Genomic DNA, 22842 nt, shown 5'->3' with positions numbered 1-22842 from the left:
GGCTGGAGTTAAGAACCGCAGCTGCCTTTTATTTAACTATTGAAGACCGCGCAGCCATTAACAATGATGACTGGCTATACAGTGTGGTCTTCAATAATTAAATAAAAGGCAGCTTCGGCGTAATTGGCTGCGCCGTTCTCGACCACAGCCGGACACACCCTGAACAGCTCACGATGGTGCCATATGGTCATTCTGTAAAGGTCCCCAAACACCTTCAATAGCTGTTGGCCAGATGCTCTTTTGTCTGACAGCGCTCTCCCTACTCCCCCATACATGTTTGGTTTGACTGGAGAGAGGAGAAAGCTGCTGTGAGACACATCTGGTGGCAGCTTTTCTCCCGAGAGAACAAAAGGATCGCATGTTGAAATTCAATGCACCTGATCCTTCTTTCCCTTTACATCATCTCTTGGTGGCGAGTAGGAAGCTCCTCATACGCATTAGGGTGCATTCATGTCTTCTGTGTGCTTTCCGCATCCGTATGTGAATTCCGCAAAAGATAGAACCTGTCCTATTCTTGGGCGTAAATGCAGACCATAGACCGATTGAATACGGATGCAACATGGATGTCATCTGTATTTTGCAGATCCGCATTTTGCAGTCCACAAAATACATTGGCTTGTGTGACTGCAGCCTTAGATTGTTGGCTGAACTGGATGCAACCAGCCAACAAAGTGTCTAGGGGTCTTGAAGGGATTCTCCAAAAATTATTTAAAATGGCTCCAAGCAAACCTGCCCTTAGGGTCCATTCACACGTCTGTAGTGTATTGCGGATCCGCGATACACCCGGCCGGCACTCCCATTGAACTGCCTATTCTTGTCTGCAATTGCGAACAAGAATAGGACATATTCTATTTTTTTTCTGGAGCCACGGTCCGGAAGTTTAGGGGGCGCGCTCCGGAAATGCGGATCGATCCATTCCTGCTCCATAGAGCATGAATGGGTCCGCAACCGTTCCTCAATTTTCGGATCGGGTGCGGACACATTCACAGACGTGTGAATGGACCCTTAATGTGAGCAGTACTGGTTGCCCTACTTGCATAGCTGTCTGGGAGGGTGAGGGGACAGGGCCTCACTACATTCTGGCACTGGCCCATGCTACATATTGGTGAGTTTTTCTTGTAGGCAAGATCACATCATTACCATCTATTGTAGAGCAGTGTAATTTGTAGTGAGGTCCCGACCCCTCACCTCCCTAGGCAGCTCTGCAAGTGAAGGCAACCAGTCCTGCTCACATTCTAGGACAGGCTGCTTGCAGCCATTTTAAATCATTCTCAGAGAACCCCTTTAAATACGAGGTCAAATCATTCTGCTTTCTCCTAAGCAGTGAATAGAATATGTTAATTGTAAGATTGGTATAATTATTTCATCACATTTATACAAAACACCCTCATCCTACCTTACCTGTATTTCAGAATCCTTCTAGTAAGTAGGCCATCATTCTATAAAGACTTGTAGGTACATGAATTGGAGTGATAAAGAACTTCACTATACTACACTGGTGTGTCATAAGCCCCGAGCATTGGACTTATAAGGAAATTCTGGCTCGTTACAGTTTTGTTTGTGTTACCCAAGTTGAACCGCACCCACATCCTGAGCTCCTGCACCCTGTGCATTGAGCAACTGTAGAGGAAGCCTCTCGTATAGAACGTTTTCCTTTACTGCACATTATGCTTCTCACTTTCACTTCACGTTGCCCAAATATAACTCTTGGTCCTTAGTCACTTAGTTACAAATGCAGAGCGTTTCTTATATGTCCATACCATCTTATCTGAACATGTAATAGTAGATTTAGAAGCTGGTAGGCATTCCCCACACCTATGAATCAGTATGTTTGAGGATCAGTTCACACCTTCTGTCGGGGTACGACCACAAGGCACAGTCATCGGCCCCTAATTGAACTAATAAACTGTTTAGTCAGTCTGCATTGTTAATGGCCGTGCAGCGCTCACAATACCCAGTGGTGATTTAAAAGGGTTTTCCGAGATCTTTACCCTGATGACCTACCGCTTGATAGGTCATCAGTATCTGATCAGTGGGGATCCAACACTCAGGACCCCCGCCAATCAGCTGTTTGAGAGGGCACCGGCACTCGCTGTTAGCACCATGGCCTTCCTGCAGCTTACCAAGCACAGCGCCGTACATTGTATAGTGGTTGCGGTTCGTATCGCAGCTCGGCCCCATTCACTTCTATGGGGCTGAGCTGCACTTAGGACCTAGTGACTACAAACAAAAGAACTAGGGATTATTTTGGATTACTGTGGTACTATACATGAAAAATTAAAGCTCTTTACTCACATTTTTGATCAAATGTGTGTTGTGCCCATATACCGGCGTCAGGGTGGCTTCTGCAGATGGGTACCTAATACTAACAGAGCTGCCTCTCCTGAGCCTGACCTAAGCCTACAATGTTCAGGGCAGTGTAGGAACAGCTATATTTATACTCTGCTCAGAAGCCCTGGGCAGATAGGTGGGGAGTGCTCAATCTAAAGGAGGCAGTTTACCCTTTTGCAGTGTGTTTGGAGTTCCACAGTAATCCAAAAATAATCCCTAGTTCTTTTGTTTGCATGTATAACAGTGTGCTGCCATACGTATCGTTTGCTGTCAGCATGTTCGCTTTATGAATGTGCACCTGTGACATTGGATGTGCTAGTCTAAATTTTCTTGCAGTTGGCCATGTCACTAATGAACATGTTATCACTCTGCCTAGAGAAACATGGAGAAGGCTGCGGTGCTACTGCGAGCTCTGCTGCCTTCTCGAACAGTTGATCAGCAGGGGTCCCGGGTGTCAAAAACCCACCGATCAGGACAGGTCATCAATATTTAAGTCTCGGAAAACCACTTTAACAATGAGAACTGACTAAACAGTGTGGTCCTAGACCATGGCCGTGCCGTGTGGTTGGACCCTCATAAACAGTCTGCAATTCTTTTTCCTTGGACTCTGTTTTTGCCACGTCACCTGTGTTACCAGTTCCAACATGTCTGGAATATGCTACCCACCCTTATCACTTGATAACTTAGGCTACTTTCACACTAGCGTTCGGAGCGGATCCGTCTGATGTTTCATCAGACGGATCCGCTCCGATAATGCAGACGTTTGCATCCGTTCAGAACGGATCCGTCTGCATTATTACTTAGAAAATTTTCTAAGTCAGAAAGTAGCCTGAGCGGATCCGTTCAGACTTTACATTGAAAGTCAATGGGGAACGGATCCGCTTGAAGATTGAGCCATATGGTGTCATCTTCAAGCGGATCCGTCCCCATTGACTTCCATTATAAGTCTGGACGGATCCGCTCGCCTCCGCACGGCCAGGCGGACACCCGAACTCTGCAAGCAGCGTTCAGGTGTCCGCTCACGGAGCGGAGGCTGAGCGCTGGCAGGCGGATGCATTCTCAGTGGATCCGCCTCCACTGAGAATGCATTAGGGCCGGACGGCTGCGTTCAGGACCGCTCGTGAGCCCCTTCAAACGGAGTGCACGAGCGGACACCCGAACGCTAGTGTGAAAGTAGCCTCAGTGTATGTTCACATGTGAAATTATTATCCACAATCTGCATGTTATTGATTTCAACTAGAAATCAACACTGTAGTGCATACCAAGTTAATATTTAATGCGGTTGAACAAAAGACATAAGTCCAAGTTCAACCAAGGGATAATAATTAATGTAATTTACTTTTACAGTTCTTACAGTAAAGAAGAGTTGACGCTTCTGGAGACTGAACATTTTCTTCTCCAGTCGGAGGCAGTGCCCCCTTGTCTTTTGAGGAGATTTTACATAGAAACATAGAATGTGTCGGCAGATAAGAACCATTCGGCCCATCCAGTCTGCCCAATATACTGAATACTATGGATAGCCCCTGGCCCTATCTTATATGAAGGATGGCCTTATGCCTATCCCATGCATGCTTAAACTCCTTCACTGTATTTGCAGCTACTACTTCTGCAGGAAGGCTATTCCATGCATCCACTACTCTCTCAGTAAAGTAATACTTCCTGATATTACTTTTAAACCTTTGCCCCTCTAATTTAAAACTGTGTCCTCTTGTGGTAGTTTTTCTTCTTTTAAATATGCTCTCTTCCTTTACCGAGTTGATTCCCTTTATGTATTTAAAAGTTTCTATCATATCCCTTCTGTCTCGTCTTTCTTCCAAGCTATACATGTTAAGGTCCTTTAATCTTTCCTTACATGGAACAGATCTTCATAATATTTTTTGTATGGCCCATTTTTAGATTTAAATAGGTTAATCATGTTGCCCCTTAGACGTCTCTTCTCAGCATTAAATAAATGTCATTGTTTTAATATTTCCTCCTAAATTGAGACCCCTCCATGCCCCTTATCAGGTTAGTCGCTCTCCTCTGTACTTTTCCAGCTGCAGTGCGTCCTTTCTATGGACTGGTGCCCAGAACTGAACTCCATATTCCAAATGAGGCCGCACCAACACTTTGTAAAGTGGTAATATTACATTACTGCCCCGTGAGTTCATGCCTCGTTTAATACATTACAGTAACCTGTTGTTGTTAGAAGCAGCTGATTGACATTGCATGCAGTTATTTAATCCATGAACTACAAGTACACCCAATTCCTTCTCTTTAAGTGACTCTTCCAGGCCAAGAAGAAAAAGAAGGCTCAAAGCAGTGCTGCAAGGGATCAAAAGAGAGTTTTCTGAAAATACTTTTATTAAGTGCATGGACAATGTGTTTCGGGGTTGTGCCAACCCCTTCATTATGTAAGTAACACCATGATGGTGTTAACTGATGAAGGGGGTTGGTACAACTCCGAAACGCATTGTCCGTGCACTTAATAAAAGTATTTTCTGAAAAGTCTTGGAAGATCTTCATCCCTTGCAGCACTGCTTTGAGCCGCCTTTTGTCTTCTTCACTACGTGGTATCTGTGTCAAGCTCTTGCGTAGTACATTACTACTGGAGAGGCCGTGCGCACTGCTATTTAATTCTCTTCAAGCTGTTGTACGTTCATCACAACCACATCTAGTGAGTACTCCCTTGTCTTTTGGGGCACACCATTTGCTGTTTTAGTTTTGCACATTGTCTGGCTCTCCTCCCCCACTCGGGTTTTGCTTCCCCTAGGACTTGGGGTCCAAGTCAGCTTGTGGTATATGGACATCTTCCATAGACTGTACAGTACTACATAGCTTGGTGCTATTAATCCCGTCCTCTATATCCCGGGACCATTCTGAATAGGAATCATTGACCACAACTCTCTGGACATGGTCCCTCAGCCAGTTTTTAATCCATTTACAAAATAGACTTTCTAAGCCTTATAGACCTTATTTTACCAATAAACTATATTTTACCTATAAATCTATGAGGGACAGTATGAAAATCCTTTGCAAGATCCTAGAACGCTACACCCACAGCCGCCCCTCTGTCCAGGCATCCATAAACCTCATAAAAACAAATCAGGTTAGTCTGACAACTCCTGTCCTCCTAAACCCATGCTGGTTATCACTTATGATATAATTAATAGTCACATACTAATAGTCCTATTAGCTAAATCTGTTTCCACTGCATCTGCATTGGATGCATGGCACGTCCAACTTCAAATCTGTGGCAGAAAACTGAGTGAGGCACAGTCACAAGTCCACAGTTAGTGGTAGGTATATCCAACATGGGGAACCCCTTGGTAAAAAGGCATAAAGGGACTTTTCATTACATGGCAGTGCCCATGTCCAGGCGCCGGGTAGGGAATGGCAACTTGGCTTTACTGAAGTAAATAGGGCTAAGTTGTAATACCTACAAGGAACTGCAGTGCTCCACAGAGTTCCTCAGGCTCTTTTAGCAGCTCATGCCTTTGGGATCCTGGCAGTCAGACACCAGTGATCAGCAAATAACGACATTGTGCTAAATAAATTGGCACCTGTCAAAATGATGGATTCTGTGTCTCAGACATCGTACAATATTGTTATATAAATATGTGGTTATGTTAGAGGGAATTTGTCAGCACATATCTCAGTATTGAAGAGTTCTGCTGATTCAAATGATTCTGCCCCCATCCAGATCTGTGGCTCTGTTGCAGAGAAATTTAAGTCCATTCTGATATGCAAACTAACTCTTTGGTGCAATGAGGGCGGCACCCTTGCACCTCGTCGCGCCAAAAGCTCTGCCCTGTATTGTGGATAGCACTTCCCCCCCGGATATGAGTGACAAGGCCAGGCTGGTGATGAGGCTTACTGACATCACTGCCTCTTGCACTGACGGGCCCGTTATCTTCTGACTGTGTTCCAGTGTTCAGCTGAAGGATTCAGTCCGAAGCCTCTGTTTTATATCGCTGCAATGAACAGGCTGTCATAGCTGACAGAACCATTCACGAAGCCTGTGCTGGGCTCTGTAAAGGGGCACTGTGGATGGCACATGGGCACGGAGGGCACATGGGAGGTGCTGTGGCTGTCGCTGTAGATGACACACTTATGGGGTCACTGGGAATGTCTCTGTTATGGGTGCACTGTGGATGTCACTGGGGTCATGGAGGGCACTGTGGATGCGACATGGGAGGCACTGTCACTGGGCGGGGGGGTGGATATCACTATGGGGGCGTAATGGACCCAGGAATCCATGTCACATGTGTCGGCCAAATTTTTCAGGCCGACCGCGGTTTCCCTGACACGCACTGCCTGTATGTAATGTATGATACAATCAGTCTTTACCTGACCGCAGGGCGACTGTCGTGTACTCACCTCATCATGGATACAGACCCCACGATCAGATAGAGACTGGCTACATTGTCATACAGTCAGTTCAGGTCAGGAGAGTCAGTCTGCCTGGAAGATGTGGCCTGTACACGGTCAGTGTTCCCCAGGCTTATCATGGTCATATACGTATCACATGTGTATCACACATGATAAGCCAAGATGAACCCTTCAGCAGGCAGGACCAAAAAGAGAGCATCCAAAAAAGATCCCAGGTTCTAGCCCCTAAGGGGGGAAATGGTTATTAAATTAAAAGTAAAAAAAAACAAACGCCAAAATATTAAGTATAAATCATCCCCCTTTCCCTATTTTACATATAAAATATATAAATAATAAACATATCACATATCGCCACATCTAAAAAGTCCAAACTATTAAAATATAAAAAAAATTATGCGGTGAATGCCGGAACAGGAAAAAAATAATGATTAAAAAAAAGCACGATTTGCCTTTTTTTTTTTGCAGAATGCACGTGGCTTTTTTGGTTTCTCACCGAAAGAGAAGACGTCATTGGCGCAGGCGCACTGAGGGAGTGCTGAGGAGGCGATCCTCCTTATCTCAGTGCGCCTGCGCCGAATCAACACAGGCGCGCAATTTTTTAAATGCTGACAGGGCCACCGGAGGAGGAGATCGCGGCTGGCCCTGTCAATCAACAGAAGGAGGGGGCGGTTTTCTGCAGCTGCTACCAGCAAGTAGACGCCCTACTTGCTGGAAGACAGGTAATTAGCATATCATAAAAGTAAGTTTTTTGCTAAATCTACTGAACGAAAATTATTAATAACATAATGTATGGCAGGATAGGGATTATAAGTACACAAAAAAAAAAAGAAGCAGCGTTTAGTGGGGTGACAGAAGCCCTTTTAAGTCTTCTGAAATAATGACCCCTAAATCCCTTTCCTCAGATACTGAGGTTAGGACTGTATCACTGATTTTATATTTTGCTCTTGGGTTTTTACGCCCCAGGTGCATTATCTTGCACTTATCAACATAAAATTTTAGTTGCCAGATTTTTGACCATTCCTCTAGTTTTCCTAAATCCTTTTCCATTTGGTGTATCCCTCCAGGAACATAAACCCTGTTACAAATCTTTGTGTCATCAGCAAAAAGACACGCCTTTCCACCTTTCCATCGAGGCCTTCTGCAATTTCGCTGATAGAATTTTCTCTCCCCCCCCCCCCATCCATGTTGTCACATTTCTCTCCCCCTCCATCATGTGTCCATTTCAACCCCCCCCTCCTCATGCCACATACAGTTGCAAGAAAAAGTATGTGAACCCTTTGGACTGATATGGATTTCTGCACAAATTGGTCATAAAATGTATCTGATCTTCATCTAAGTCACAACAATAGACAATCACAGTCTGCTTAAACTAATAACACACAAAGAATTAAATGTTGCCATGTTTTTATTGAACACACCATGTAAACATTCAAAGTGCAGGTGGAAAAAGTATGTCAACCCTTGGATTTAATAACTGGTTGAACCTCCTTTGGCAGCAATAACTTCAACCAAACGTTTCCTGTAGTTGCAGATCAGACGTGCACAACGGTCAGGAGTAATTCTTGACCATTCCTCTTTACAGAACTGTTTCAGTTCAGCAATATTCTAGGGATGTCTGGTGTGAATCGCTTTCTTGACGTCATGCCACAGCATCTCAATCGGGTTGAGGTCAGGACAATGACTGGGCCACTCCAGAAGGCGTATTTTCTTCTGTTTAAGCCATTCTGTTGTTGATTTACTTCTATGCTTTGGGTCGTTGTCCTGTTGCAACACCCATCTTCTGCTGAGCTTCAGCTGGTCGACAGATGGCCTTAAAGAGAACCTGTCACCATGATTTTGCGCATAGAGCTGGGGACATGGGCTGCTAGATGGCCACTAGCACATCTGCAGTACCCAGGTCCCATAGCTCTCCGCGCTTTTATTGTGTTAAAAAACAGTTTTGAGTGATATGCAAATTAGCTGATATGAGTCCTGTAGCCGGAGATGAGTGAAGCGTCAAGGAGCCCAGCACCGCCCTGCGTCCTCCGGTTCTCCTCCTTGCCAGCTGACGTCACAGAGCTGGAGCGCCGAAATCTCGCGATGCGCGAGCTAGCGCATGCGTAGTTCGTTCCCTGTGCTGATGCCAGCACAGGGAATGAACATGATGCCGACACTGCGCATGCGCTAGCTCGCGCATCACGAGATTTCGTCGCTCCAGCTATGTGACGTCAGCCGGCAAGGAGGAGATTCGGAGGACGCGGGGCGGTGCTGGGCTCCTTGACGCTTGACTCATCTCCGGCTACAGGACTCATATCAGCTAATTTGCATATCACTCAAAACTGTTTTTTAACACAATAAAAGCGCGGAGAGCTGTGGGACCTGGGTACTGCAGATGTGCTAGTGGCCATCTAGCAGCCCATGTCCCCAGCTCTATGCGCAAAATCATGGTGACAGGTTCTCTTTAAGTTCTCCTGCAAAATGTCTTGATAAACTTGGGAATTCATTTTTCCTTCGATGATGGCAATCCGTCCAGGCCCTGACGCAGCAAAGCAGCCCCAAACCATGATGCCCCCACCACCATACTTCACAGTTGGGATGAGGTTTTGATGTTGGTGTGCTGTGCCTCTTTTTCTCCACACATAGTGTTGTGTGTTTCTTCTAAACAACTCAACTTTGGTTTACCGTAATCTGTCCACAGAATATTTTGCCAGTACTGCTGTGGAACATCCAGGTGCTCTTGTGCAAACTGTAAACGTGCAGCAATGGTTTTTTTTGGACAGCAGTCGTTTCCTCTGTGGTATCCTCCCATGAAATCCACTCTTGTTTAGTGTTTTACGTATCGTAGATTCGCTAACAGAGACTTTTGTAAGCCTTTAGCTGACACTTTAGGATTCTTCTTCACCTCATTGAGCAGTCTGCACTGTGCTCTTGCAGTCATCTTTACAGGACGGCCACTCCTAGGGAGAGTAGCAGCAGTGCTGAACTTTCTCCATTTATAGAGAATTTGTCTTACCGTGGACTGATGAACAGCAAGGCTTTTGGAGATACTTTTATAACCCTTTCCAGCTTTATGCAAGTCAACAATTCTTAATCATAGGTCTTCTGAGAGCTCTTTTGTGCAAGGCATCATTCACATCAGGCAATGCTTCTTGTGAAAAGCAAACCCAGAACTGGTGTGTGTTTTTTATAGGGCAGGGCAGCTGTAACCAACACCTCCAATCTCATCTCATTGATTGGACTCCAGTTGGCTGACACCTCACTCCAATTAGCTCTTGGAGATGTCATTAGTCTAGGGGTTCACTGTGAATGTTTACATGGTGTGTTCAATAAAAACATGGTAACATTTAATTCTTTGTGTGTTATTAGTTTAAGCAGACTGTGATTGTCTATTGTTGTGACTTAGATGAAGATCAGATCACATTTTACGACCAATTTGTGCAGAAATCCAATAATTCCAAAGGGTTCACATACTTTTTCTTGCAACTGTACATTTCTCCCTGAGGGCTGCACAGACTACTCAGAGACATTTGTCCACACAGTTACTCACCACAAACAGCTCCGCCTCCAGTCTCCAGACCTCCGCAGCTCCACTCGGCAGTCACATCCCCCTGACCCCGTTACTGTCTGTGTTGCCGTGCTGCTGCTGAGCCTGTGTGCCGCTCTGTCAGGGCTGGGGCCGCACTGCACACCTGCAGGGTGGGACGGGCGCCCAGGCCCGGCGGGGCAAGTCCGCAAGTTATGTATTTAAAAAATATATATAAAAATGTTCCACCCTGGTGCCACCCCCCCTTCTCTGCGCCCTCAAGCAGCCGCTTGGTCTGCCTTATTATAGAGCCGGCCCTGGATTAGATACAGATGTAATTTGATGTGCTTGCTGATTCAAGCTGCTTATTGCTCTCCTAGATGGTGAGGAAAGAGCCTGTGGACTGATAGTGATGTGATTTAAAGGGCTTCTGTCAGCCCACTAAACCGTTTTTTTTTTTTTTTTTTGCTTAATAATAACCCCTACACTGCGATTTATCCATACATAAGTAAAATAATAATTTTGGTTCAGTAGAATTTGCTAAAACCCTATTTTTATAATATGTAAATTACCTTGCTACCAGCAAGTAGGGCGGCTACTTGCTGGTAGCAGCCGCATCCTCCGATGGTAATGACGCCCCCTCGGCTTGTTGATTGACAGGGCCAGCGGACGGGATCTTTCTCCGCTGGCCCTGCCTGTTTTCATTCAATATCTGGCGCCTGCGCCACAGCCGTACCTATCTTCAATCGGCGCAGGCGCACTGAGAGGCGGCCACTCACTCGGCCGCTTCATCCTCAATGCGCCTGCGCCAATGACGTCACATCTACACCCGGCGCAGGCGCATTGAGGATGAAGCGGCCGAGTGAGTGGCCGCCTCTCAGTGCGCCTGCGCCGATTGAAGATAGGTACGGCCGCGGCGCAGGCGCCAGATATTGAATGAAAACAGGCAGGGCCAGCGGAGAAAGATCCCGTCCGCTGGCCCTGTCAATCAACAAGCCGAGGGGGCGTCATTACCATCGGAGGATGCGGCTGCTACCAGCAAGTAGCCGCCCTACTTGCTGGTAGCAAGGTAATTTACATATTATAAAAATAGGGTTTTAGCAAATTCTACTGAACCAAAATTATTATTTTACTTATGTATGGATAAATCGCAGTGTAGGGGTTATTATTAAGCAAAAACAAAAAACGGTTTAGTGGGCTGACAGAAGCCCTTTAAGGGCCCTTTACATGGGCCAAGAATCTTAAAGATAATCGTTAATGAGCGTTCAGGAACGCTCGGTAGCGATTATCTGGCGGTGTAAATGTACCACTGATTAATAGGGTAATCCGATCGTTTGTGCGTACACAAAAATCGTTATTTGCCGGCAGCAGGTTGTGCTATGTAAATACAATCTGCTGTCGGCAAACAATGATTCCGTATGGGTATGGGCAATGGCATTAGCGATTGCTGCATGTAAATGCAGCGTTCTCCTCCATCTGCGAAAAGCAGATTGTTCCTTCACGATAATTTGCTGCTCTGTTGTCCCATGTAAAGGGACCTTTAGACACTGAGTGAGAAAAAGGCTATCTGGATTCATGTATGGCTTTAGTAACATGGTCACATGTAGTGGGAGTAGCTCCTGCAGACTGAACAGTGGGGGGCAAAGCCAGCCTGTCACTCATCACTCTGCAGTGTAGCAAGACTTTTATCAATAAAGTTAACTATTCAACAAAACCGGAAACTAGGAAAATAAACAGATCTGCTAGGATAGTCTGATGCCCAGACAGGGAGAAAACACAGACATGAAAAACAGGTATTGGTGGCATATATATGCATGGTGAGGGATGTTAGCGGCACATAAAAAGAATTTAGATTTTGGGACCAGACAACCTCTTTAACAGGGTTATCCAACCCTTATAATGCCCCCCAAAATGCCCGGCCACCTCATACAGTTTATACTTACCCCTCTCATCAGCACCCGCTCCTGATGGCGGCCGCTGCATCTCCCTGTCGCACGGATCAAAACATCTGGTGATGGGGGGTGCAGCCATTAGCAGGCCGTCACCCGCGATGCTAGGGAGGCTCGTTCCCGTCGCGGCTTGCTATTGGTTGCCAAACAACAACAATCGCCCCCCCCCCCCCCCCCCCGTTCAAACATTCTCATTACTCTAAGCAATTGAGACTTAGCGGCATAATACCAGTTTAAATTTGTATGTTCGCTTTCAGAGAAACCTGGGAGTGAAACATTTGTAATGAAAAAGTCCACATTTCAGTGGTAAATGGGCATTTAAATGCAATAGTACAACCATGAATTAATACTGAACAGCGGCATTTAGGATGTCCGTCTTATTGTATATCAATCCATTATTTCAAGTTTAATTCTCCCCTGACAGTATGAAGAAAAATTCCATTAAGTGAGCCAGGGAATCGTATTAAATTCTGACAAGTGACCCTACACGTGAATGGATTCTTCAGGAAAGATTCATTTTTCATTAATAATAGACATACAAAAGCATCCTGAGAACACCATAAATGTGTTTAACCACTTGATTCATTATCTGTCTATTTTTGCCCAGCAGTAGCTTTGACTGTTAGGTTACATGGTATTGATCTGTCTGGATAATACTGATTGTTTAGTGGAAGGTGTGAACAAAGACATGATTAAAATTCTGGGCAGCTGCATCAGCGGAAAGCATGACTGTTTGGACAATCGCAGTTAGTCTGGAGCTACACCGAGCAGTGGCCATGCTGCTGCGGCCATGCTTGGATTTATTGTTTCTGGGTAGCAGATCCTTGCTTACAATGATTTTAGTGTCCGCTTGAAGTATGCTTTCACCCGATGAACGAGGATTTGCTCATTCACAGGGAGAATTGCAACACCTTTACACAGTGCAGTTATTGTTACAAGCGTTCCTAGGAATAATCCTTCCCAATAATTGCCTAAATTTTCAGCCCGTGTAAAAAACCAAAACCAAAAAAAGCCTTTAGGGAGAGGAGAGAACAATGGAGAGGTGGTAACCGATCATCTGTTGCTGTTTCAACATCCTGTTTGCTACTAGTTTTGATAAATAGAGGTGTTAGTTTGATACATGAGATATGATTAAAATGTCTACGTTTTTTTTAAGGCTACGTTCACATATGCGGCATAAACTATGGTGCTATGTACTGGAGTTTACTGTATCCAGCATAGCCAGATACCGGCGCACACCACTGTATCCCCATTGACTGTAATAGGATCGGACTGCTTTCTGGCATAAATGGCGGTTTTCTGAACGAAAGCTGGTATTTCTGCAGAAAGCGTCTGGATCTCTGTTGGTTCCCATGGGGATCCGGTGGTGCATGGTCATGTCCAGTTACAGTAAACTGCGGTACTCCATTCCTTTGCCGGAACAGAGTACTGGAGTTTATGCCGCACATGTGAGCATAGCCTTAATTCCTGTAAAAGTACAAATTCAACAAAGTCTGCATTTCACATTTGTCTCCCTGGACCCCAACGATCATCTGTTTGAGAAGGCACCAGCGCTCGCAGTAGTGCCACGGCCTTCTCTCAGATTTTCCTAGTCCAGTGATGACATGTTTATCGGTCACATGGCCTAGGCACCGCTCCGTCCCATTGAAGTGAATGGGGCTGAGCGCGATCCCAAGCACAGCCTCTATACAATGTACACGCTGTGCTTAGTGAGCATGAAGAAGGATCGCGGAGCTTGCGGGAGTGCCTGTGCCTTCTCACACAGCTGATCAGCGTGGGTCCTGGGTGTAGGACCCCCATGATCAGAAATGAATGACCTCTTTTTTTTTTTTTTTTTTTTTCATGCATTTATACAGAATCTATGAGAAAATCTCAGTCTAAAAGCAAAAGCCCACAGAGGTACAGGATAAACTGTGTCAGAAATCCATAATATGGCAGTGGTTTTGTAGCCTAAGGAATAGTTCTGCTTCATGAGCCTGAACAGTACAAGAAGTTCAGAGAGATTTCCACTTCCTTCAAAACCACGTTCTTTAGTCATTTCTTCACCTGTCAGTGCTTTAGGAGCTGGAGACTTCACCAAGTAATGGAAAGTAACCAAGACACAACATTTATAAATAAAGCTTTACATTGGCACTTTATGATCCACAAACTGTGAAAATTTGGATTAGAAGCTGTGCTATATAAGTGCATAAAATAAATGAATGTAACAGACCTTGAAATTTTCCGATGCGGTACTTGGTTATGAGTTCCGATGGCACTTCTGTAGGTTGTCTGTAAGTTTATATTAGAAGGGAGCTCAGTGCTGACTTTAAATGTGCAACAAACGCACGGAGACATATAGTCAGCAGACAATATTGCATTGCGCAGAACCAATGTGCGTCTTTAGATAAGTAAGGTGACTTGAGGACATGGTATCTGCACATGGGCTACCATGTATAAAGTCAAGACCCTAGCAAAAATCTGAGCAGCACTGTATTCAATTGGAAAACCTGGTAGGAGGCAAAATGTGTACTCCTAGATAACCCTGAAAACACTTTGAATGACGTAGACATAGCTACACATACATACGTATATGGCCAGCATACCTCCCAACCGTCCCGGATCCGGCGGGACAGTCCCAGATTACAGTGGCTGTCCAGTGGTCCCAGAGCGGGGGAGATGTGTCCCACTTTCAGGCAGCTGTCTCTGCTTTCATAGAACGCAGAGACAGCTGCCTATAATGATGAAGCAGAGAGCCGTCCCCTCCCTGCTCCATCATTCCTCCCCCTGTTGGCGCCCCAGACTGCTGGTCTGTGCAAGGGGCGGGGCCAGGAGTCAGCTGTGCTCCTCCTCCTACACAGAGCAGCATCTCCGTGTGTATCCTGCTGCTGCTGCTGGGGAGATCATCGGAGGAACGAGGTGAGTATGTAGAGTTTGTTTACTTACTGTGAAGGGGTACATAACTGGGCATATTACTGTGAGGGGGCACATATCTGAGCATATTACTGTGAGGGGGTCACATAGGGCTTATTACTGTGATGAGGTTTATTTATTTGCATAACTACTGTGAGGGGGCACATATCTGGGCATAACTACTGAGGGGCACATATCTGGGCATTACTACTGGGAGGGGGAACATATCTGTCGTAACCACTGAAGGAGGCACATATCTGGGCATATTACTGTGAAAGGGGCATATATCTGGGTATAATCTGTTAAGGAGGCACAATGTGGGCATAAATACTGTGTGGTGGCATAAAGGGGGAATAATTACTATGTGGGGACATTTAGGGGACTAGGTGGGATCAGGTGTATAGTTATCTTTTGGGCGGAGTTAGAGGCATCACCTAGTGTGGAAAAAAATTGCCGTGCCGCACATAGTGTCGATCTACTCAAAAGTTTCAAGGTATGGCATAAGTGGGATCAACAGAAGAAGATTCTGAGAGGCAGATACATGGGTGTGTTGTCTGGACAAGTCTAGGTTACTTGTGATCCTGGTTTGTTTCTCCTGTGCCTTTAATTATCTTTGTAGGATGAGATGAGTGTGGTTGCCATAGTAACATGAACCTCCATTTTATAGACAGCGTGTCTGAGGAGCCATCTCAGGGAGGTAGAATCAGGAAGGGATGGTGGATGAAACTGAGTTATTAATTTGACAGGGCAGTAATGAAACATGAGACTGGTAAGGTGTCTTATTATTGACCTGGAGAAGGTAAAAAATACAAGATGGAGAGAGAAACCATATATACCCAGATGCTTTCAGAAAATTTACCACAGTACACAGACTTACTTTGTACAGTGTGGCTTCTGTATGATCTTTTGTGGTGGCATCTGTGACATAAATGTTCACCTGTCCCATGTCAATACTTATGAGTCTGCTATATTCATGAGGGGAACACCTCACCCTCCTTCCTCTGCCCGTCTCCACAGATAATTACAGGCGGCTGCTGCTACATGTTTACACAGCAGCCTGTCAGTCACTGCGGCGAGGGGCAGTGCAGCTGTCAGTCACTCAGTCCATAATCTGTAAGTGCTTTGATCAGTCAATTTACAGTGTAGTGTAACCGCTGCCGCCGGACAGCCCACAGTGTAGTGTAACCGCTGCCGCCGGACAGCCCACAGTGTAGTGTAACCGCTGCCGCCGGACAGCCCACAGTGTAGTGTAACCGCTGCCGCCGGACAGCCCACAGTGTAGTGTAACCGCTGCCGCCGGACAGCCCACAGTGTAGTGTAACCGCTGCCGCCGGACAGCATACAGTGTAGTGTAACCGCTGCCGCCGGACAGCCCACAGTTACTTGTCCGGCGGTGATCTGGCTGCTTTCAGGCATAGATGCCATATCTGCTTGCCGCACATGTGAACTTAATAGTAATAAAATTGATTTCAGTTTTGCAACCATTAAAATAATTTATCCTTTACGTTTTTATACATAGGAGTCAAATGTGGCAAAGCTTTTTTTCTGTATTTATTTATTTAACTGGGAGCCCAGAATATTTTCTTATTGGAATGAGCTTATTATAGAGATCTCTAATAGCAGTGTATCGTGTAAATCTAATTAATTTTGTTTCTTTTTTTTTTGTGATTCCAGTTGATTAAAAAGCGTTTGCAATTCTCAGAAACGGGCACTAGACAAAACAAAGATGTCTGCACGAGGGGGGAAGAAGAAGACCACCAAATTGTCCCGCTCGGCCAGGGCTGGAGTAATATTTCCAGTTGGTAGAATGATGCGTTACTTAAGAAGAGGCACACACAAGTACAGGATAGGCATGGGTGCCCCTGTTTATATGGCTGCTGTCATCGAGTATTTGGCAGGTAAGCAACACGGATTCTTGCTTTGCTCATTTAAAGAGGCTCTTTCAGCATGATCAACCCTATTAAACCAGGCATACTGCATGGTAGGGCTCATCATGCTGATTAAAACAATAAACTTTCTTTTGTCTGTATGCTAAATGGCTGCAGAGATATCTTGTTTTATTCATATGCAAATGAGTAAGGTTGAGCACCAGGGGGCAGGGCTGAATCCTTTGAGCACTGTTTGTAGTACGCCTTATGCTTTGTACACTCCCCCTCCCCTTAATTGACAGGACTAGACATCAGTATGTTGAGGGCAGAGTTGTGTCCTAGCATCTACATATCATATACACAACATGGTATAGTATTATCACACTGAGATCTGCTTAGAAAGTTAATATACATATGTCTGCTTCATTCAAAGGCTCAATGTATGATTAAAGACATCAGTAATATGTGTTGGGTGTTTTTTCTATGATCAGAAACCCTTCTCAATGTGATAATGTTATAGCTTACTGCTAAGTGCTCTGCATGTAGTGATTTGAAAGGGGTATTCCGGTAGGAACAAGTTATCCGGCAATCTCCAGAACATCCATAGAAATTAATGTAGCGGCTGTGCACATGTGCGACCGGCCGGTCTGGTCATTTTAGTGAAGCAACAAGGGGCCTGCAGTGGGTACAGAGCCCCGTTTTCGTGATCAGTGGGGGTCCTACTGCTGGGACGCCCACCGATCACGAAAACGGTGAATAGAGGATAACTTGTACCTACCGGAATCCCTCTTTAAAGGGAACCTGTCACCAGTTTTATGGTGTCCTAACTAAGGGCAACATAAATAAGTGATTCTCTTAGCACAATGCTGGGTCACTTTCTTTAATTGACCCAGTCAATCTGCCAACATCTTGTATTGAAAAGCTCCAGCTAATAGTGATGAGTCATGAATATTCATGAGCTCCTGACTCTCCCCGCCCACCTGCTGCTGAATGACAGTTTGTTACCATATGAACCAGCAGCAGGTGGGCAGGGGAGTGGCTATAGCTCTGAATTAAATATACGCTGGACTCAATGACATCACGCCGGACTCAAATCAGCTCATTAGCATGCGGCATCTTTGTGTGCATATTATGAGATAACCATCTGTCACACCAGTAAGTGAATACATCTAAGGTACTTTTTAGTAGTTAATGATTGTATATAATTAGTTAGATTATAATCAAATATCCACATGACATGTTCCCTTTAAGCTAAAATTCCAGAAGAGACTTGGGGCCCCATTCACACAACCGCATCCGATCCGCATTTTTTGCGGATTGGATGCAGACCCATTGATTTCAATGAGTCTGCAAAAAATCTAGATGGCACACCATGTGCTGTCTGCATCCGTATGTCCGTTCCACAACCCCCACAAAAAAATAAAACCTGTCCTATTCTCGTCCGTTTTACAGACGAAAATAAGCATTTTTACAATGGATCAGAAAAAAAATAGATGCAACACGGACTTCAGACGGATGTCATCGGTATTTTTTGCAGACCACAAAATACATACGGTCATGTGAATGCACCCTTATGTGTTATTTTTTCCCTCATTTAACCCATAATAAAAGGATATACTATAATACATAATAATAATAATAATAAAAGCCCTTACTATATTGAGAATAGTGTTTTTAATGATTAGAAACCTAAAACCTGTTACTGGTTTATTCACAGACACAGTATATGACTATAAAGAAGCCAGTAATATGTATTGGCTTTCTAACTAGGGATGAGCGAATCAGATTCGCATAAAACTTTGTTCTAATACTGTACGGAGCAGGAGCTCCGTACAGTATTAGAATGTATTGGCTGTGATGAGCCGACGTTATTGCTTCGCGAAGTCTTGTGAGACTTCGGGTAATAACTTCATAAATTAATTTGTACTGGAAAAAAACATTTCCCGAACTCTGGTTCATTTCCAAGGTACCACCTGGAACCGAACCTGAGTTCCGGAAATGTTTTTTTTTCCAGTACAAATTAATTTATGAAGTTATTACCCGAAGTCTCACGAGACTTCGCGAAGCAATAACTTCGGCTCATCACAGCCAAAACATTCTAATACTGTACGGAACTCCTGCTCCGTACAGTATTAGAACAGAGTTTTATGCAAATCGACTTCGGATGTTTCATCTGAATTCGATTCACTCATCCCTATTTCTAACCTTTCTAAAAAATAAAAAAACATTTATTCCCAATATGATAAGGATATATCCTTATCATATTGGGAATAAATGTTTATTTATTTTTTAGAAAGGTTAGAAATAGGGATGAGTGAATCGAATTCAGATGAAACATCCGAAGTCGATTTGCATCCGGTCTATAGACCAGGGATCAGCAACCTCCAACACTCCAGCTTTTCAGGAACTACAACTCCCAGAATGCTTCAGTCACTTCTATGGGAGTTAAAGCAACAGCCATACATGTTTGCAGCTGGAGTGCGGAAGGTTGCTGATCCCTGATGTAGACCTTTTCTTATGGATTAATGGGTCACTGCAGCTCTGTACTAGGTGTTTTATATTTTAGAGTATATTTTTACTTACTGCTGTTTTCTTGACTTGCAGCTGAGATCTTGGAGCTTGCAGGGAATGCAGCCAGAGACAATAAGAAAGGAAGGATTACTCCAAGGCACATACTCTTAGCAGTTGCCAATGATGAAGAACTCAATCAGGTATATGTATAACTTTTCCTGATATTCGGGATGGAATTGAACCTGTGGAAGTTGTGGAGGAGTTTATCTGCTGCCTAGTTTCCCAACTGAACCTTTCATAGAGTGCAGTGTAGAACGACGTGACCAAATCTTTGCTGATAAACTGTCTCTAGACTGTACATTTCTTGTTCTGTTTTGTGTACATGATTGTGGAGGCTGCCATCTTTCCCAAGCTTCTAACAGAATTTGTAGATATGCATTACAGCAGCCACATAAAACATAGAACACAATAGAGAGGAGACTTTCATTGACATCTATAAGAGTTTTCTAGACATTCTCTGTGACCTATGCAGCGGACATTGTGAAGGGGGTGGAGCTGCCCCCATCGCCTATTGTGAACAGTGGATCCTGCAATAAAAATATTTTCCAATTAATTCAAACTTTAAACAGTTTGAACCCCCTTTGTTATCTATGTTTTTTCCATTCTCTTAGTTACTTAGAGGGGTGACAATTGCAAGTGGAGGAGTCCTGCCAAGAATTCACCCTGAGCTCTTGGCTAAAAAGCGTGGTACCCGCGGCAAAGAGACTATCCTTTCTCAGCCCGTAGAGAAGAAAAAGAAAAAAAGTGGCAAAGCATTGGACAAACTGACCAAGAAGGCAAAAGCTGGGAAGAGCAAAGTACTCAGAAAGGTAAGAATTATTACCAGGGACTGTGGCATGTCATTACTATGGTGCTGGTTTCTTGAAGTCCGTTTCCGGTCCAGTTCTAAAGAATCAGTCACAAAATTTGATTTGAGTCCGATTTGATTCTACCTGAATCAGAGGTGCTCCAATTGGCCTAAAATTGGCATATGACACTCTGAGATATATTAGGACTCATATTTTTTTCTCTTGTCTTTCTTTTTTTTTCTCTTGTTTTCTCCCTCTTTCAGGCTCTTTAACGCAATGACAGCAATAGTAAATAATGTCAGTGTGGCACTGAGAGAGAGAGAGAGAGAGAGAGAGAGAGAGAGAGATATATATATCTATCTCTATGGGTAAATGCATGGTTGACAGTGTTAACAAACAGCCTGTTTAAAAACACACTGCGCCATCGGATTTTTTATGCTTTTTAACCCCTTGGTAACCAGCCTGTTTTGGGCCTTACTTACCAAGCGCTTTTCTTAATTTTTTTTTTTTTCCGTTTTCGCCTTCCAAGAGCTATAACTTTTTTTTTTTTTTTTTTTTGTCTATGTAGCTGTATGAGGGCTTGTTTTTGCAGGACAAATTATAGTTTTTAATGGTGCCATTTTGGGGGGTACACATAACTTTCTGAATAACTTTTATTAACTCTTACTGGGAGGGAGATGGGGAAAAAAAAAAAAGGAATACTGCCACTTTATTCTCAGGGTCAGTATTATTACTTACATGTAGTTTTTACTGTTTTACTACTTTTGTGCAATAGAACCCCCTTTTTAAAAAAAAAATGAAAATCTTTTTGCGTCACCACATCCCACGACCCTAACTTTTAAAATTTTTCTTTCTATGGAGTTGTGTGAGGGCTTGATTTTTGCAGGATGACTTATAGTATTTATTGATCTCTTTTTGGTGAAAATAACACTTTTTGATAAGTAAAAAATTTTTTGGTGGCGACTTTGCAATTCTGTTTTTTTTTTTTTTTTTCTTTTCTTTTTTTTTTGGGCGTTCACCATAGGGGATAATTTACATGATATTTGTGTAGTGCAGGTCGTTACAGACACAGCAATACCAAACATATGGGAGATTTTATTTTTGCACTTTTTTTTTTCATTGAAAAGCATTTTATTCCATGGGGAAAAAACTGTTTTTATTAGAATTTTTTTTAAATTTCATAATTTTTTTTTTTTTAACCACCTAATAGTCCCACAAGGGGACTATTACAGACAATCTTTGATTTCTTCAAAAATACAATGCACTATCCCTATAGTGCTGGGATGCTCAACCTGCGGCCCTCCAGCTGTTATAAAACTACAACTCCCACCATTCCTAGTTGTAGGCTGTCCAAGAGTTGTAGTTTTGCAACAGCTGGAGGGCCGCAGGTTAAGTATCCCTGCTATAGTGCATTACATTTTCATATCAGTGCTAGACTGACATTGACCAGCAGGCTGCGCCAGAGAAGCAATCAAGGCAGGTTTGGGGCCTACACCAGGTCCCAGCCTGCCTATACGCACACTGGCACCCTGCAATCTCACTTGCGGGGTGCTGATGGGAGACAGAGGTAGTCCACTCCCTCTGTCACCACTTACATGCGGCAGGCGTCAATGCCCGCAGCATGTAAGGGGTCAAACAGCCTGGTTCAGCACTCCTGCCAGTCTGGACTGTTAGAGCAGGAATGCGGCTTTCATGTGAGGGACCCCTTAGTGACCGCTGTGGGTTAAAATTAAAAATGTTCCAAAAATGGTCCCTTAACACATACAAGCACACTGGTATTGACTCGCCAAAATGCGTTGAATTGTGCAATTATAAATGGTAGCAAAATTGCAACAGTTTTTTGGGGAATAAACAAAGACAAAATTTAAATGTTCCCTTCTATGAACACATTGCACTAAAATGTGCTGAACTGCTTGATTATAAACTGTAACAAAATTGACACTTTTTTGTAATTAAATGTGCAATTAAAATGCACTGAATTTACACTGGTATATTGATGCACTAAAACACACTGAATTAACTGATGTATTAGGCCTTATTCACACGTCCGTTGTTTCTTTCCTGATCTGTTCCGTTTTTTTGCGGACCAGATCTGGACCCATTCATTTTCAATGGGTCCTGAAAAAAATCGGACAGCTCAATGTCTGTGTGTACTATGCCCTGTGCATAGTACACACAGCAGCAGGGAGATTACCATGGCAGCCAGGGCTTCAGTAGCTTCCTGGCTGCCATGGTAACCGATCGGAGCCCCGCGATTACAATGCTGGGGCTCCGATCAGAAACTGCCACCAATGAGACGAGGTGAGGGGACTCTGTGGCCAGTGACACCAATGATTTTAATACTGGGGAAGGGGAGGGCGTACTGCGCCACCTGAGGGGTTAATTGCCGTGGATCATAGCGCCCTGTCAGAGGCAGGGTGCCGGCAATGTGTTTCTGTCGCTTGTATTTGTAATGTATTAAACGTTAGTTATCATTGGTGGCGCAGTGGCCACAGCCCCTCCCTTCCTCCGCCCCTCTGCGCTCTCATTTGAGCACAGGGGGGAGGGAGAGACTGCTTCCTTCTTTCCTG

General features: G+C 44.2%; 1 protein-coding gene across 2 annotated transcripts in view; it reads left to right on the top strand.

Annotated features, from left to right (window-relative positions):
• The window catches only part of LOC121003944 (core histone macro-H2A.2), a 45333-nt gene that overhangs the window by 12080 nt on the left and 10411 nt on the right, over positions 1 to 22842 (top strand). The window contains exons 2-4 of one of the 2 annotated variants that reach the window (XM_040435913.1): positions 16711 to 16943; positions 19518 to 19624; positions 20096 to 20293. In XM_040435913.1, coding sequence (XP_040291847.1) covers positions 16772 to 16943; positions 19518 to 19624; positions 20096 to 20293 — 477 coding nt within the window. In that variant the 5' untranslated portion in view covers positions 16711 to 16771. The remainder of the gene's footprint in view (positions 1 to 16710; positions 16944 to 19517; positions 19625 to 20095; positions 20294 to 22842) is intronic. The other variant, XM_040435914.1, reaches the window with a different exon arrangement.

The sequence above is a fragment of the Bufo bufo genome, chromosome 6 (assembly GCF_905171765.1).
Source record: "Bufo bufo chromosome 6, aBufBuf1.1, whole genome shotgun sequence".
NCBI lineage: Eukaryota > Metazoa > Chordata > Amphibia > Anura > Bufonidae > Bufo > Bufo bufo.
Note: the sequence above shows the minus strand (reverse complement) of the source record. Positions and strands in the feature narration are given on the sequence as shown.